The sequence below is a fragment of the Schistocerca gregaria genome, chromosome 1 (genome assembly GCF_023897955.1).
Source record: "Schistocerca gregaria isolate iqSchGreg1 chromosome 1, iqSchGreg1.2, whole genome shotgun sequence".
In the NCBI taxonomy this organism is placed as follows: Eukaryota; Metazoa; Arthropoda; class Insecta; order Orthoptera; family Acrididae; genus Schistocerca; species Schistocerca gregaria.
The window spans coordinates 622115377-622130997 of record NC_064920.1 but is presented as its reverse complement, the minus strand read 5'-3'; the positions used below and the strand labels follow the sequence as shown (position 1 = coordinate 622130997).

General features: G+C 43.9%; 1 protein-coding gene across 1 annotated transcript in view; it reads right to left on the bottom strand.

The window, feature by feature from the left end:
- Positions 1-245: 245 nt before the first annotated feature.
- LOC126359502 (ubiquitin-protein ligase E3C) overlaps positions 246-15621 on the bottom strand; it is a 199414-nt gene continuing 184038 nt past the window's right edge. The window contains exon 17 of the mRNA XM_050007636.1: positions 246-1991. Coding sequence (XP_049863593.1) covers positions 1824-1991 — 168 coding nt within the window. The 3' untranslated portion in view covers positions 246-1823. The remainder of the gene's footprint in view (positions 1992-15621) is intronic.

The window sequence follows — 15621 nt, the reverse complement described above, 5'->3', positions numbered from 1 at the left end:
AAGAGGAACTATTTAAAGTCTATATTATCAAAGATCTCCTCTCTCCACTAGAAGGCTCAAATGAAAGCAAGGGCACCTCTCACTGTTGAATGGACACTAAGGACAAAAAACAACAGCTTATGCAACTTGAAATTTGTAACAAAGAAAGTAATAACACTGAGTTCCACCTGCAAGTGCTTTCTGTTTTGTGTCTGTCCCCTTCTTAATAATTGTAGACAGCATGAAAAGATTCTTTAATGCCAAAACCAAGGTAACAAAACAGTATTTTATTAGTAAAATTGTCTAATTCACAGCAGAAACATCTGAAGAAGTACTAACTGCACAGACCACAGTCTGGCAAACTGTAGATATGTGAAAATATTATATTTTATATATTACATTAAATAAGTTTCCAAATCAAACGCAAGCTTTACATCATCAGATACAAACATGCTTACATTCATACATAATCACATGACATTTCAAAAAGACATTAACAATATACAAACATATACAACCTGCTAGTTTTAAAAAGGTATCCGTATTAAAATCAGACACTTCTTGTTGAGCATACCCTGGTACATAGCACTGCTGCTGTCCATACAATTTTGTACAACACCTTCTTTACATTTTGACACAACAAATATGGTAGAGTATTAATGTACTCAAATACACTACTTGTTCTACACACATATAAATTATATATGGTACATGCCATATATGACTACTGTTTTCATCAAACATAGAAAGCGCATGAAATAAAGTCAAACAAGTGCCAAATGCTTCATAAACATACAGGATTGACCCTTTTTTGTCAAAGACTGCATCTTTCTTTTTTAAAAAAGTTTCATACTCCAGTGAAAGAAACATAATATGATTTTCATCTATGTATGTCTCCTTGTGACATTCAGTCTTTGATTAACAGGAAAGATGTGTATTAATTTTTATGTAAGCGAGTAACATTTAATCAAGAATGTGGAGCAGACTTCCAGTTTTACTACACACCTACTATAATTTTGGTATTAATTTAATAGAAAATAGATTCCAGTTTTCTCCGTATAGTAAAAAGTGCAACTACTGTTAAAATGGCTAGGAAAACTTTCCTACAGCACACTCAATTCTCATACACAAGCAGTATCAAAATAAAGTTCATTTGTAAACACTCTGTCTGTGAGTACAGTAGTTCATAAAATTACAAAGGGTTATAACTTGCTATAACAAACAGGTAAAATTGCAAAAGAAACAAAAATGTGACTAATTTAAATAGATACATTTTTGTTATAATTTATAGCAATGAGAAAAGCAAATGATGTTCACAATATTGACCATAAACGTGTAGAACATTAACATTTAATACAAACACTGGGTTGATAACTTAAATGCACTCATAAAAAAAGTTTCTACAGTGGTGTATGTCACATACATTGTAACAGAACAGTCATCAAACTCCCCACTTACACCAGAAAACGCGACATTAACATATAGGCAGGACCAGCCACCATTTAATCTTTATGACATACCGTGAAGACTTAACATAGTTGCTTCCATTGTGGATAAGTATTAAAATTTTATTAGTCAGAAAAAAATTTCTGCAAGCAATCGTATGATCTCAATGTCACAAATACATTGTGCACTTAAATATGGACCATCTTCCAATTCTGTGGAGAGACCACTTTTGTCCTGTGACTAAAATTTCACACCAATGTGATATGTAATGGCCCAGCAATAAGTACACTGGATTTCTTAATGAGGAACAACTTATTGTCTGCTACACAATCTTTAATGTTGTACACAAATACATTATTCATTTTCTTGCACATGTAACTTACAAAATAAAGGACAATTTAACTAAGCTCAAACCCAGCACCTGCTTGAATTGCGTACAAAAGTTTATCACGTAATGTGTTGACATCTGGAAACTCTGGCAGCTTAAGTAAATTCATACAAGTACTTGCTGTTGGAAGGCGATCTGAACTTCCTGCATGCTGCACACAGAAAGGAGGCTCCAGCTCCTGTAAGTAAACATAATAGTTTTGCACTGATCAAGGCCTGGGAAAACTAACAAGTAAGCAATGCAATTTTTGGTTTTAGATTGCTAAAATTTAGAGACAACCACGTGACCCTTGCAAAACGTTTGCACTTCCATAGTTTTAAATAATGACCCTACTTCGAATGAGTGTAGTCGTTGGAATAAGGATAATTGTGTGAATTAACAGAAACCATCTTTAAAAAATGGACCAAATGATGTGCAATAATAATTATGAATTTATGAAATCTTTGTAAATACATTTTTGTGCATGTAATTTTGAACAAAGTTCTTTACAAAGCATTACACTATCTCAATGTAAATGATATTTGACAGAAGAGTGTATTTTATGGAAGCACGTAAAGCTGTAGTAGCAATAGATAAATCGCAACAGTGTCAAATATGTTTGTTCCCTGTTGTCCACCATGGATATGAGACAGCAGCCAGTCAAATATTTACCAAAGGAACATTGCCAAACACCCATATGTTTTCAAAACATATGAATGTTTGGCAATTTATCTTTGGTAATTATGTTTGTTGTTTTGGGAAGTATATTCATTTAGAAAATTCAACTTGTCATACTGGCAGAGAGAATGGACTACTGCAGTGATCACAGTTATTATTTATGACAAGTCTGTACACAAATCAACCAGTTAATAAGTACTTTAAAACAAATAAAATGGTATTTGAAATAACATAATACAAAAAGGGGGTCTCTTACTTGTGATTAATAAGTTAGTTCCGCAAAATATCAGTATCAAGTTGGGTGCCTGTGATGCACTTTTGTGTATGATAATTAAAATTTTCAATAAATAATAAGTTTCAGGGCAAAATTGATCACTGATATGCAGTGTCAAAAGCCAGCCCCCCCCCCTTTTTTTTTTGTTGTGGTTTTAGGGCGCACAACTACAATGGTCATTAGCGCCCTGACTAATTTAGGAATGTACCGCGAGGCACAAGGTTAAAACAGCAACTAAAAGGGACAACACTATAAAAGACGTATTAACAGACATAGGATTAAAAAAGTACAGCATAATCAAATGTTCTTAGACAGGAGTGTCAAGTTGATAAAACGAGCAGCAGCTCCTGGGTCATCCGCTAAAATGGCATCCAGAGTACATGGCAGGCCAAGATCAAGACGCAGCGTAGTAAAATCCGGACAGGACGTTAAAATGTGGCGGACCGTCAGCAATTGCCCACATGGACAGAACAGCGCCGTCGCTGCCGTCAGCAGATGGCGATGGCTGAACTGGCAGTGTCCAATTTGTAGCCGGGCCAAAACGACCTCCTCCCACCGAGAAGGACGTGAGGAGGACGTCCAAGCTATGGGAAGAGGTTTCAAGGCCCGAAGCTTGTTGTCCCTAAGTGCAGCCCAATCGGCATGCCACAGCGATAAAATGCGCTGACAAATGATCGTACTACAATCTGATGAAGGGACACAACAAGAAGCCGTCCGAGGCTGGAGGACCGCAGCCTTGGCCGTGGCATCAGCAGCTTCGTTCCCAGGGATACCGAAATGGCCTGGAACCCACATAAAGCTAACTGGAGACCCGTTGTCCACCAGCTGCTGAAGAGAGCGTTGGATCCAGTGCACGAAAGGGTGAACTGCATACGGATCACTGAGGCTCTGGATGGCGCTCAGAGAATCGGAGCAGATGACATAAGCAGAATGTTGGTGGCGGCAGACGTAAAGAACAGCCTGATAGAGGGCCAAGAGCTCAGCTGTGAAGACCGAACAATGGCCATGTAGCCGGTATTTGAAACTTTGTGCACCGACAATAAAAGAACACCCGACCCCGTCATTGGTCTTAGAACCATCCGTATAAATGAAGGTCATATTAATGAACTTCGAACGAAGTTCGACAAAACGGGAGTGGTATACTGAACCGGGGGTAACCTCTTTTGGGAGCGAGCTGAGGTCAAGGTGAACGCGAACCTGAGCCTGGAGCCAAGGTGGCGTGTGGCTCTCGCCCACTCTAAAGGTTGCAGGGAGTGAAAAATCAAGGTGTTGAAGGAGACGACGAAAGCGAACTCCAGGGGGTAGCAGGGCAGAGACATACAACCCATATTGATGGTCAAGAGTGTCGTCAAAAAAGGAACGATACGATGGGTGGTCGGGCATTGACAGTAGCCGACAGGCGTAACGACAAAGCAGCATATCGCGCCGGTAGGTGAGTGGCAATTCACCGGCTTCAGCATGAAGACTCTGGACGGGACTAGTATAAAACGCTCCGATCGCAAGCTGTAAACCCCGATGTTGTATGGAGTTGAGGCGGCGTAAGATGGACGGCCGTGCAGAAGAGTATACAAAGCACCCATAATCCAGCTTGGAGCGGACGATCGACCGATATAGGCGAAGTAGGACGGTTCAATCCGCTCCCCACGACGTGCCACTGAGAACACTGAGGACATTTAGAGAACGGGTACAACGGGCAGCCAAATATGACACATGTGGAGACCAACTAAGTTTCCTGTCAAATGTAAGACCTAAAAATTTTGTTGTCTCCACGAATGGGAGAGCAACGGGGCCGAGTCGTAAGGACGGTGGGAGAAACTCTTTGTAGCGCCAGAAGTTAATACAGACCGTTTTCTTGGCAGAAAAATGAACACCATTGGCGACACTCCAGGAGTAAAGATGGTCAAGAGAACACTGAAGAGAGCGCTCCAGGAAACATGTACGCTGCGCGCCGCAATAGATGGAAAATCATCCACAAAAAAGGAGCCTGATACATCAGCTGGGAGACAATTCATTATTGGATTGATCGCTATGGCGAAGAGAGCGACGCTCAAAACTGAGCCCTGTGGCACCCCATTTTCCTGGCAAAAGGTGTCTGACAGGACAGAACCCACACATACCCTGAACTGTCGATCCATTAAAAAGGAACGAATAAAAAGAGGGAGACGACCGCGAAAGCCCCATGTATGCATGGTGCGGAGAATGCCGGCCCTCCAACAGGTGTCGTAAGCCTTCTCCAAATCAAAGAACACAGCCGCGGTCGGGCGCTTCCGCAAGAAGTTATTCATAATGAAGGTCGACAGGGTAACCAGATAGTCAACAGCAGAGCGGCGCCTACGAAATCCACACTGTACATTGGTAAGTAGGCGTCGAGATTCGAGCAGCCAAACCAACCGAGAGTTAACCATTCGCTCCATCACCTTACAGACACAGCTGGTAAGCGAGATGGGTCGATAACTGGAAGGCAAGTGCTTGTCCTTCCCCGGCTTAGGAATCGGTTCAACAATAGACTCGCACCAGCATGCGGGAACATGTCCCTCAATCCAGATGCGATTATAAGTACGAAGAAGGAAACCTTTACCCGCAGGAGAAAGGTTCTTCAACATCTGAATATGAATAGAATCAGGTCCCGGAATGGAGGACCGTGACCGGGCAAGTGCATTTTCGAGTTCCCGCATGGTGAATGGGGTATTGTAGTTTTCACAATTCGAGGAGTGGTAATTAGGTGGCCGAGCCTCTTCTGCCTGCTTTCGGGGGGAGGAAGGCAGGGGGGTAATGAGTGGAGCTCGAAACCTCTGCGAAAAAGCGGCCAAAGGCATTGGAGACATCCTCAGGGGCCACAAGGAAGTCATTCGCGACCGTCAAGCCAGAAACTGGTGAGTGGACCTTAGTTCTGGATAGCCGGCGCAGGCTACCCCATACAACAGAAGAAGGAGTAAAACTGTTGAAGGTGCTTGTGAAAGCAGCCCAGCTGGCTTTCTTGCTTTCTTTAAAAATACGACGAAACTGCGCACGTAATTGTTTGTAAGTGATACAATTCGCCACTGTAGGGTGGCGTTTAAAAGTGCGTAAAGCACGTCGACGAGCACGTAAGGCGTCTCTACATGCTGCTGTCCACCAGGGGACCGGTACGCAGCGTGGAGAAGAAGTAGTGTGAGGGATGGAATATTCAACAGCAGTGAGAATGACTTCCGTGAGGTGTGCGGCCTGACTATCGCAGCTTGTGAAGGTTTGATCCTGAAAGGTCGCCCTGGAAGTGAAGAGCCCCCAGTCTGCTTTGGAGATGTTCCAACTAGTTGAGCACGGAGAGGGGGTATGATGCAGGAGATGGATAACACACGGGAAGTGGTCGCTCCAATATGTATCAGAAAGCGCATACCACTCAAACCGGCGTGCAAGTTGGGTAGTACAGACAGAGAGGTCCAAATGGGAATAGGTGTGAGAGGTATCTGAAAGGAAAGTAGGGGCGCCAGTATTAAGGCAGACTAGATTGAGCTGGTTGAAAACGTCTGCTAACAGGGAGCCCCTCGGACAGGATGCTGGAGAGACCCAAAGAGGATGGTGAGCATTGAAGTCCCCAGTTAACAAAAATGGTGTAGGGAGCTGAGCAATAATTTGCAGCATGTCTGCCCTGGTAACGGCAGACGACGATGGAGTGTAAATGGTACAGATGGTAAATGTAAAATTGGGGAGAGTAATGCGGACGGCAACTGCCTGCAGGCCGGTGTGCAATATGATGGGATCATAGTAGATATCATCCCGGACCAGCAACATAACCCCTCCATGAGCCGGAATACCTGCCACAGGGGGTAAGTCAAAACGCTCCGAGGTGTAGTGTGCAAAGGCAATTTGATCGCATGGGCGTAGCTTCGTTTCCTGGAGGGCTACGACGAGAGGATGGTGCGAGCGGAGCAGCAATTTCAAGTCCTCTCGGTTGGAACGAATGCTGCGAATATTCCAGTGAATAAGTGCCATCGTGAGAAGAAGGTGCAAGAAGGGGTCATCGAGAAGGCCGCTGAGGGCCCGGCTTCGATCGAGCACTACCGCCGCTAGCAGGAGGCGGACAGTCATCGTCCATTTGTTCTAGAGGTTCATCGGCCATCTTGTGAAGATGGCCAGAATGGGGAGCTTCCTCCGCTGGTGAACGGCCAGATGTTCGGCTACCAGCGGTGCGGCCAGGCGAAACGGATGACGGCCTGGGACGGCAACCGCTGGGGGGCGCAGGAGGAGAAATGCGCCGTGGCGGGGAAGGAGAACTGTGCTTCCTATGAGCCTTCTTGGAAGGCCGTTTTGTGGAAGGAGTGGTCGATGGCTGAGGGTTCGAGGTACGTAGAAGGTCTGCACGAGACGGTTCTTTCTTGAAGGCCCGTGCTTCTGACTTCTGGGTCTTCGTCCTGGCTGAAGCTGATAAAAGTGCTTGTGTCGGAGGGGCGACGGGAGGAAGAGGAGACATCGACCGGGCGATCTTAGCACTGGCCGAACGGACGACCGTAGTGCTGAAGGTCAGATCGCATGTCTGCGTCGCCACCTCCCTGATAGTACGATGAGAGGCGAGGACAGTACAGTACTTCCCCGCTGGGAGCAACGTGGGCTTCCTGCTAGCGAATAGCTTGCGAGCAGCTGAGGTGGAGACTTTCTCTTTGACCCGAATTTCTTGGATACAGCGTTCTTCTTTGTAGACGGGACAATCGCGGGAGGACGCTGCATGGTCACCGCGACAATTCACACAACGAGGAGACGGAGGTGGACAGTCACCCTCATGGGCATCCCTACCACAAGTCACACATGTAGCCGCATTGGAACAAGAATGGCGAGTGTGATTGAAACGCTGACACTGGTAGCAGCGCGTAGGTGTCGGGACATAGTGGCGAACAGAGATAACCTCGTAGCCCGCCTTGATGCGTGACGACAGCTGAACACTGTCAAAGGTAAAGAAAAGTGTCCGGGTCGGAACAAGGTCATTGTTGACCTTTTTCATGACCCTACGGACAGCCGTCACGCCCTGCTCAGCGAGGAAAGACTGAATCTCCTCGTCAGTCAATCCGTTGATTGATCTAGTATAGTCCACTCCACTCCACGAGTTCAAGGTGTGGTGAGCCTCCACCCAGACAGGGAACGTGTACAGGAGTGTGGCCCGAAGCAGTTTTTGTGCCTGAAAGGTGCTCTCAGTTTCTAGTAACAAGGTACCATTACGCAACCTGGTACAAGACTTGACAGATCCGGCTATGGCATCTACGCCCTTCTGGATAACAAAAGGGTTGACAGAGGAAAAATCCTTTCCGTGCTGAGATCGAGAAACTACGAGGAACTGTGGGGCAGGCAGTAGTACTTTTGTCACTGGTGGCTGGTCAAGTTTCCGTTTGTGGGCAGAAGTCGAGAGAGAAGAAGAAGAGAAATCCATTGCGGAGGAATCCCCCATGATTGCCAGCGTCTCCGATGGCGCGCTCCTTCCTTGTGGGGACCCTCTCTGAGGGCACTCCTGCCTTAGGTGATTGTTCATGCCTCAGGTCACACCTCCCGAGAAACGGACGGAGGGACCAATCGGCACAGTCGGAAGGTGTTAGCTCAAGCAATCACCCCTCCCTGGGCCTGGCCTTTACCAGGGGGTACGTGCGTGCCTTACTTGTCTACCCAGGGCGGTGAATTACGCGTTACCCCGTCACCGGCTACACGTGCGAACGCGTGGGTCGGCCTTCAGGCACGCACAGGGAGGAAGGCAAGGAGAAAAAGGCAAGGAGAAAAAGGCAAAGAGAAAAAGGCAAGGAGAAAAAGGCAAGGAGAAGAAGGCAAGGAGAAGAAGGCAAGGAGAAGAAGGCAAGGAGAACTAGTAAGGAAGACAGCGAGATGGAGAAGAACAAAGAAAGGAACCAACCAAAGGAAGGAAGAAACCAGAAGAAGGGAAAAACCAAAATGAACACAAATATAGGTCGTGAAACCGTCCGTCTCCGGACGCAGGCGCTAACTACCCCCTTCAGGGGGAGGGACTCCTTTTAGTCGCCTCTTACGACAGGCAGGAATACCTCGGGCCTATTCTAACCCCCGGACCCGCAGGGGGAAGAAGTCGGCTGAAAGGCTTTCTGATGATACCTCATTCATCCCAGTATGATTACTACGTGTTTAGGAAAGGGATGTTGACTTGAGAAATAATACACAGTATATTATCAGAAAACAAAGTAAAAATTATGTAAAAATTCTAACTAAAACAACTGCTTTGGTGTGCATATGAAAAACAGTACACAAGACAACATTATAAGGGGGAAAAAAGAACAGGACAAAAACAATGAGGACAATTTAAAAGTGATATGGTAGAAACTGCAGTAGCTGTATGTGGAAGGAAAAGTGGCAGAAAATGATGGAAGGAGACATGGTGGAATGAAAGAGTCGAGGTTGTAGGAAGAAAGAACAAAGCCTTCAGATAGTGGTTCTGAGAAAGGACCGAATTAACGAGGGAGAAGTATAAAAAGAAATAAGAAAGAGGCAAATAAGACAGTGGAAAGGAGAGAAGAAAGTACTATATGAAATGGTCAAATGTGAGAGGTTTGAGAGAGGGTTCAACAACGATATCAAGAAATGGTTAAGAGATTAATAACAGAGACACTGAAGGTAGTGTGGAAGGTATACTTTGAGCACTTGCAAAATCCGAATGGGCTTGGAGATAAGGATAACAGACTAAAGGAGGTAAAAAAACTCTGGGGAGGGGTATCTGACATGGGAATAGCACAGGGCAAGATGAAAGGGGGAAAGATACCAGGTACGGACAAAGCAAGTGTTGAAATGGTGACGGCAGCAGGAGATGTTTGTTGGTCTTCAGAAAAATTGGCCTGTATTCAAGAGAGTAGAAAGGTTCGTAGAAACTACAGGGGAGTCACACTGTGCCAAGGTATATGAAAAGGTCCTGGAGAGCAGAAACCAAACAAAGGGTGCAACAAATTGAGAGAGGAACAGCATGGCTTCAGACCTGGGAGCTCATATCTGATTGACACCGCACCAGGCACACCACTATGAATTTGGGGAAGACCTTGTGATGGTCTTCCTCAGAATAGAAAAAGCATCTGATACATCTGTTGAAAAAAGGCTGGGGAAGCACTAGAGTAGAAGAGGGGGGGGGGGGGGGGGGAGTGGGGAGACAAGAAGAGTTGGGGAAGATGTACTGTGGAAGTCTGAGTTGTGTGAAAATGGGAAATGAAAGGCTGGATTGTTCCAGCAAATAAAGGGTATGAAACGGAGCAGGACATTGTCACCTTACCTCTTCACTGCGGTCTTGGATGAGATAATGACTAAGATGACAGAAAAAACTGGAGAAGACAAGATGAAAGCAATGGTGTTTGTGGTCGACTTGACTGTCTGGGAAAACAGGGTGGAGGAGATTCAGGAACAACTGGATGCTTGAGAAAAAATGGTTAAGACGGCAGAGTATGAAATTTAATGTAAACAAATATGAGATTGTGGTTACAACTAGAAAGAAAGATAGGACCAACTATAGGAATAAGGATTGAAGGTGAACAATTGAAGAAGATGGTAAGTGTCAGGTACTTGGAAAGTGTGATACAGGAAATTGGAACAAATGAGAAAGAGATCAGTGAACATGGCAGACAGGCAGAATCATTCCTGCAAGGTGTTAGGAGCCTGGCTTGGAGCAAAGATCTCACAAAGAAGCAAAGTAGAATTATATGGCAGTTTCTTCATCCCAGTGCTGACCTATGTTCTGAAATGTGGGTGGCGATGAAAAGATCTGTAAGCAGATTATAGGTAAGTAAAATGAAGTTTCCTGAAAGTGGGATGGGAGAAACAAGGAAAGAGAGGGTGAGGAATGAAGCAGTAAGGGAAGCAGTGAAAGAGAGGCTTTGTGGAGTGGGATACAAACATTAAGGCTAATACAGAATGGGCACATAAAGAGAATGGAAAACGAGAGGATTCCCAAAAAGATACATGAAATGGAGAGGCAAAGGAAATGACCAAGAGGAAGAGCAAGGAATATATGGGTGAAAGGTGTAGAGTAGTTTGCCAGAGGACTGGACCAGAGTGAATGCAGAAAGGATGGTGAGAAAACAGCACTAGATGGCATGGCTTATGTTCCATGATGATGATGATAAAAGACAAATAATATCTGAAAATCAGAGGTAGTTCATTCTAATTTGTAATTCACCATTGAAAAAAGTTTAGGGGAGACAGTGTGGCCTGTTCATCCAAACAGTGACTGATGTTATCATATGGATTTCAAAGATTTCTCATAATCTGAAAAGATCAATGGACAAAATAAAGGCCTATGATACACACAATAATTTAGCGTTGGTCAGTCGAGAGCAAGATTGGAATGGAAACAAAAAAATCAATCATAGTCATCATATACTTTACAACAGGAACCATCACTTAGAAGGACTTGTTTCCTAGTTACTGTAAAGCAACAGAGATAATATGCTGGGCAAAATAGACTGGAAAATACTTGTTTCGTGTTTTGATGGGCATTGTATTTTTGTTGCATGGTGTTTTGGTTTTCCATTAATTGCAACAAACTATAAAAGTGTGGTGATAAATGTGTAAAATTATATAATGTATTTAGATTTAAGCATTTAAATACTATAAAATACTGTAAACGAATTGTGGCCATGTTAAGGGATTATTTTGACTAGTGTGGTGTCATGTGACCCAACTCAGGACTGTGGATATGAGCGGGGAAAATGGGGTCTTTTTGTGGTTGGCCGTTGTTTGTGGCGAGTTGGGAGCGGCAAAGTGCTGCGAGGGCAAGCATGGACGCCAGTGTATGCGAAGCAACAACGTGAAAGTGTGTGGGTGTGAGACAAACAGTCTACTAATCGCACCGATTATTATTTGTACAGATCGAATTTATTTGTGAACGTAAAAAGTGTTTCTTTTGAATAAATAAGTTTCAGTCTGAACATGTATAGTTCATTTCACTGCTGTTCAAAAGTTAGCCAATATCTGACTCAATAATAGGGCGCAAATGCAACCGTTTCCTGCCAACCCCCTTTGCAGATGAGCCACATGAAAAATAGGTAGTAAATGAGTCCGAGTTCAGTTGCATTATGTTGCACGGAAAGCATAGAAAGCAATTGCAGAAACTACAGTTTTTTCAGAGTACAAGAAGAATAATGTTTAAGTTGTTGTTGTTGTTATTGGGATGTTTAAGGGGGACTAAACAATGTTTAAGTATTCCCTTGATGATCTGCATGAATGTGCTATGAAGAAGCAATTTCTTAAATATTCTGACAGTACATGTAATACCAAATCAGTGAAAACTTTACAGTTTTAGTGTACAGATCTACACTTTAAGGACAGCAAAGGAGTAATCAGAACCACTACATTGCCCGTAAAATCTTGTTTTCATAATATGCCTGAACAGACTTGTAATGATGTATGAAGATGGTATCTGCTCTTTCAGACATGTCCGAACGAACAGATGCCATCTAAATATAGTTCAAGCTAATTGGCCATTGACCACCTCCTGTGCTGGGTACACACACATTGTCCGAACTCTTTACGGGACTCGTTAAGATTGTCTGCCGTGAGTAATGAGTGTAATGGGCGGGGCACTACGAATGTAGTGTAAGGACATTAAGTTGGGAGTGTGGGTTTCACAGGGAGCATGCAAGGGATAAATCTCTGCAGTCGCACTATCCCTCTGTGCCCTTGGTGGCTCAGATGGATAGTGTGTCTGCCATGTAAGCAGGAGATCCTGGGCTCGAGTCCCAGTCAGGGCACACATTTTCAACTGTCCCCATTGCCTGCCGACAGCTTAGGGTCTTGATTTAATTATCATTTCATTGTAATGATGTGTTTTCAGCAATATACGGGGATTGTTCTAATTAAACCGATTGTGTTCTGAGTGCTGCAGTGAAGGCTACATAAGCCGCAAGATGCTGAAACATCAGACATATGTTCCATTAATTGGGGCACTCACAGTGTATGCTAACAAAAGTCATAATTACATTTCCTGCCACTAGGTCAAAATATGGCACTGTAAGCAGTCAGAATGTGGTGTGGCTGTAGAAACAGGGGAGAAACAATAAAACACATAATAATGGTGGTTCCAGCACATTTATTAGGACAGGGTCACAATGTGACCAATATGGTCTCCCAAATCAACAACACGCGCATCTGTAAAATGGCATGGTCGACAGTTGCTTGCAACAAATCCGGTGTAAGTAGAGCGATACGTCGTCGCATACTATCCTTCAGATCAGGAAGAGTTCACATACATTCCTGATACACACAATCTTTCAGATATCCCCACAGCCAAAAACACATAGATTTAGGTCGGTGGATTTGGGCAGCAACCCACCTCAAAATTGCCTAAAGGTGATGCAATAATTATCAAAGGTTTCTTGGAGCATATCTTTCACCTGGGAAGCGGCACGTGCTATCACACCATCTTGCATAAAAATAGTTGTGTGGACACAGTTGCATTCTTGCAACGCTGGAATCATGTGTTGGGCAATTAGGTCCTTTCAACGTGCAAGTCACTGTACATCTAATAAGCCACGAGGCATCATCATCTTGAAGAAAAATGGACAGAGAATGAAGGAGCTCGTGAAACCACATCACACAGTCACATAAGCAGAGTTCAGAGGAAGTTCCTGAGGAAAAAAGGTATATGCCAGTTCTGTGCATTTATGGCACTGTGCAGAGTGAAATGTAACTCAACCATTCAAAGAATATTCCCTGGTCACATGTCATTCATTTCTATCCTTGCCAAAAAACTAAGGGCAAAGTCATAGTGCTCTAGTTTATCTTGGGGCTTAATTTGGTGCACATTCTGAATCTTGTGAGGATACCAGTGTAAAATGTGCCAAAACCTTTTTTTGAAATATTGACCAGGAGAGAGACAATTATCAACACAAAGCTTGAGGACTGGCTACAGACTTTCAGGCGCATGTTGCATGATCGGCTATAGCTACTGCAACTTCACCAACAACTGCCATTGGAATGGGCTGCCTCTTCAAGATAAACTACCGAATTCTCCTGTTTCTTCAAATTTCTTGATCATATTCTCTAGCCCATTTAATGACATGGGGTCTCTTTGAAGCTGTTTCTGTTATTGATATTCCCGCAGTGCAGCTCTGCTATTACTGCCATTCTGATAAAACAACTTTACCAGCAGTGAATAGTCTTTCTTCTCAGTATCTGTTAAGTTTCTTATGGAAAACTTCAACCTCCTTAACCTTTACATCACCAGTCACTTAACAAAAGAAATCAACATGCATCATCAAGCAATGAACAGCATACTGATGTCAAAACAGGAAAAATTTCACTTTATGACTGCTCACAACGCTATATTTTCGGCTGGTGGCAGAAAGTAGAACTATAATTTTTCAGCATATTCTGTGAGCGAACATATTACTGAATATACCTATGATGTTTCGGCGCACTGTGATGTATAGTGTCTGCATTGCAGCACTCCAAGCACCGTCAGTTAACTATAGCTGTCTGGTAATTGCAAAACTGCATTTTTATGGGGAAAAATGAAGCAGCATTGTTCAAATAGTCATTAGCTTAATGAAACATGTACCAACCAATACACACACACACACACACACACACACACACACACACACACACACACACACACACTATGTACTCAAAAGTATCAGGACACCCACAAAAACATACGTTTTCCATATTAGATGCAATGTGCTACCATCTACTGCCAGGTACTCCATATCAGCGACCTCATTAGTCATTAGACATCATGAGAGAGCAGAATGGGGCGCTCCGTGGAACTCACAGACTTCGAACATGGTCATGTGATTGGGTGTCATTTGTGCCATATGTCTGTACGCCAAATTTTCACACTACTAACCATACCTAGGTCCACTGCTTCCGATGTGAGAGTGAAGTGGAAACATGAAGGGACGTGTACAGTACAAAAGTGTACAGACTGACCTCATCTATAAACTGACAGAGACTGCCGACAGTTGAAGAGGGTCGTAGTGTGTAATAGGCAGACCTCTATTCCGATCATCACGCAGGAATTTCAAACTGCATCAAGATGCACTGCAAATACTATGACAGTTAGGTGGCAGGTGAGAAAACTTGGATTTCATGGTCGAGCAGCTGCTCATAAGCCACACATCACACTGGTAAATGCAAAATTATGCCTCACTTGGTGTAAGGTCATAGACATTGGACGACTGAACAGTGGAAAGATTTTGTGTGCAGTCACAAATCATGGTACACAATGTGGTGATTTGATGGCAGGGTGTGGGTATGGTGAATGCCTGGTGAACGTCATCTGCCAGCATGCGTAGAGCCAACAGTAAATTTCGGAGGCGGTGTTTTTATGGTGTGGTCGTGCTTTTCACGGAGGGGGCTTGCACCCCTTGTTGTTTTGCATGGCACTAACACAGCACTGCATGCAGCTTTACTGTGTGGTTAAATGATGGTGGTATCCTCTTGGGTAAAACATTCCGGAGGTAAAATAGTCCCCCATTCGGATCTCCGGGCGGGGACTACTCAAGAGGATGTTATTATCAGGAGAAAGAAAACTGGCGTTCTACGGATCGGAGCGTGGAATGTCAGATCCCTTAATGGGGCAGGTAGGTTAGAAAATTTAAAAAGGGAAATGGATAGGTTAAAGTTAGATATAGTGGGAATTTGTGAAGTTCATTGGCAGGAGGGACAAGACTTTTGGTCAGGTGAAGACAGGGTTATAAATACAAAATCAAGTAGGGGTAATGCAGGAGTAGGTTTAATAATGAATAAAAAAATTGGAGTGCGGGTAAGCTACTACAAACGGCATAGTGAATGCATTACTGTGGCCAAGATAGACATGAAGCCCGTGCTTAATACAGTAGTACAAGTTTATATGCCAACTAGCTCTGCAGATGACGAAGAAATTGAAGAAATGTATGATGAGATAAAA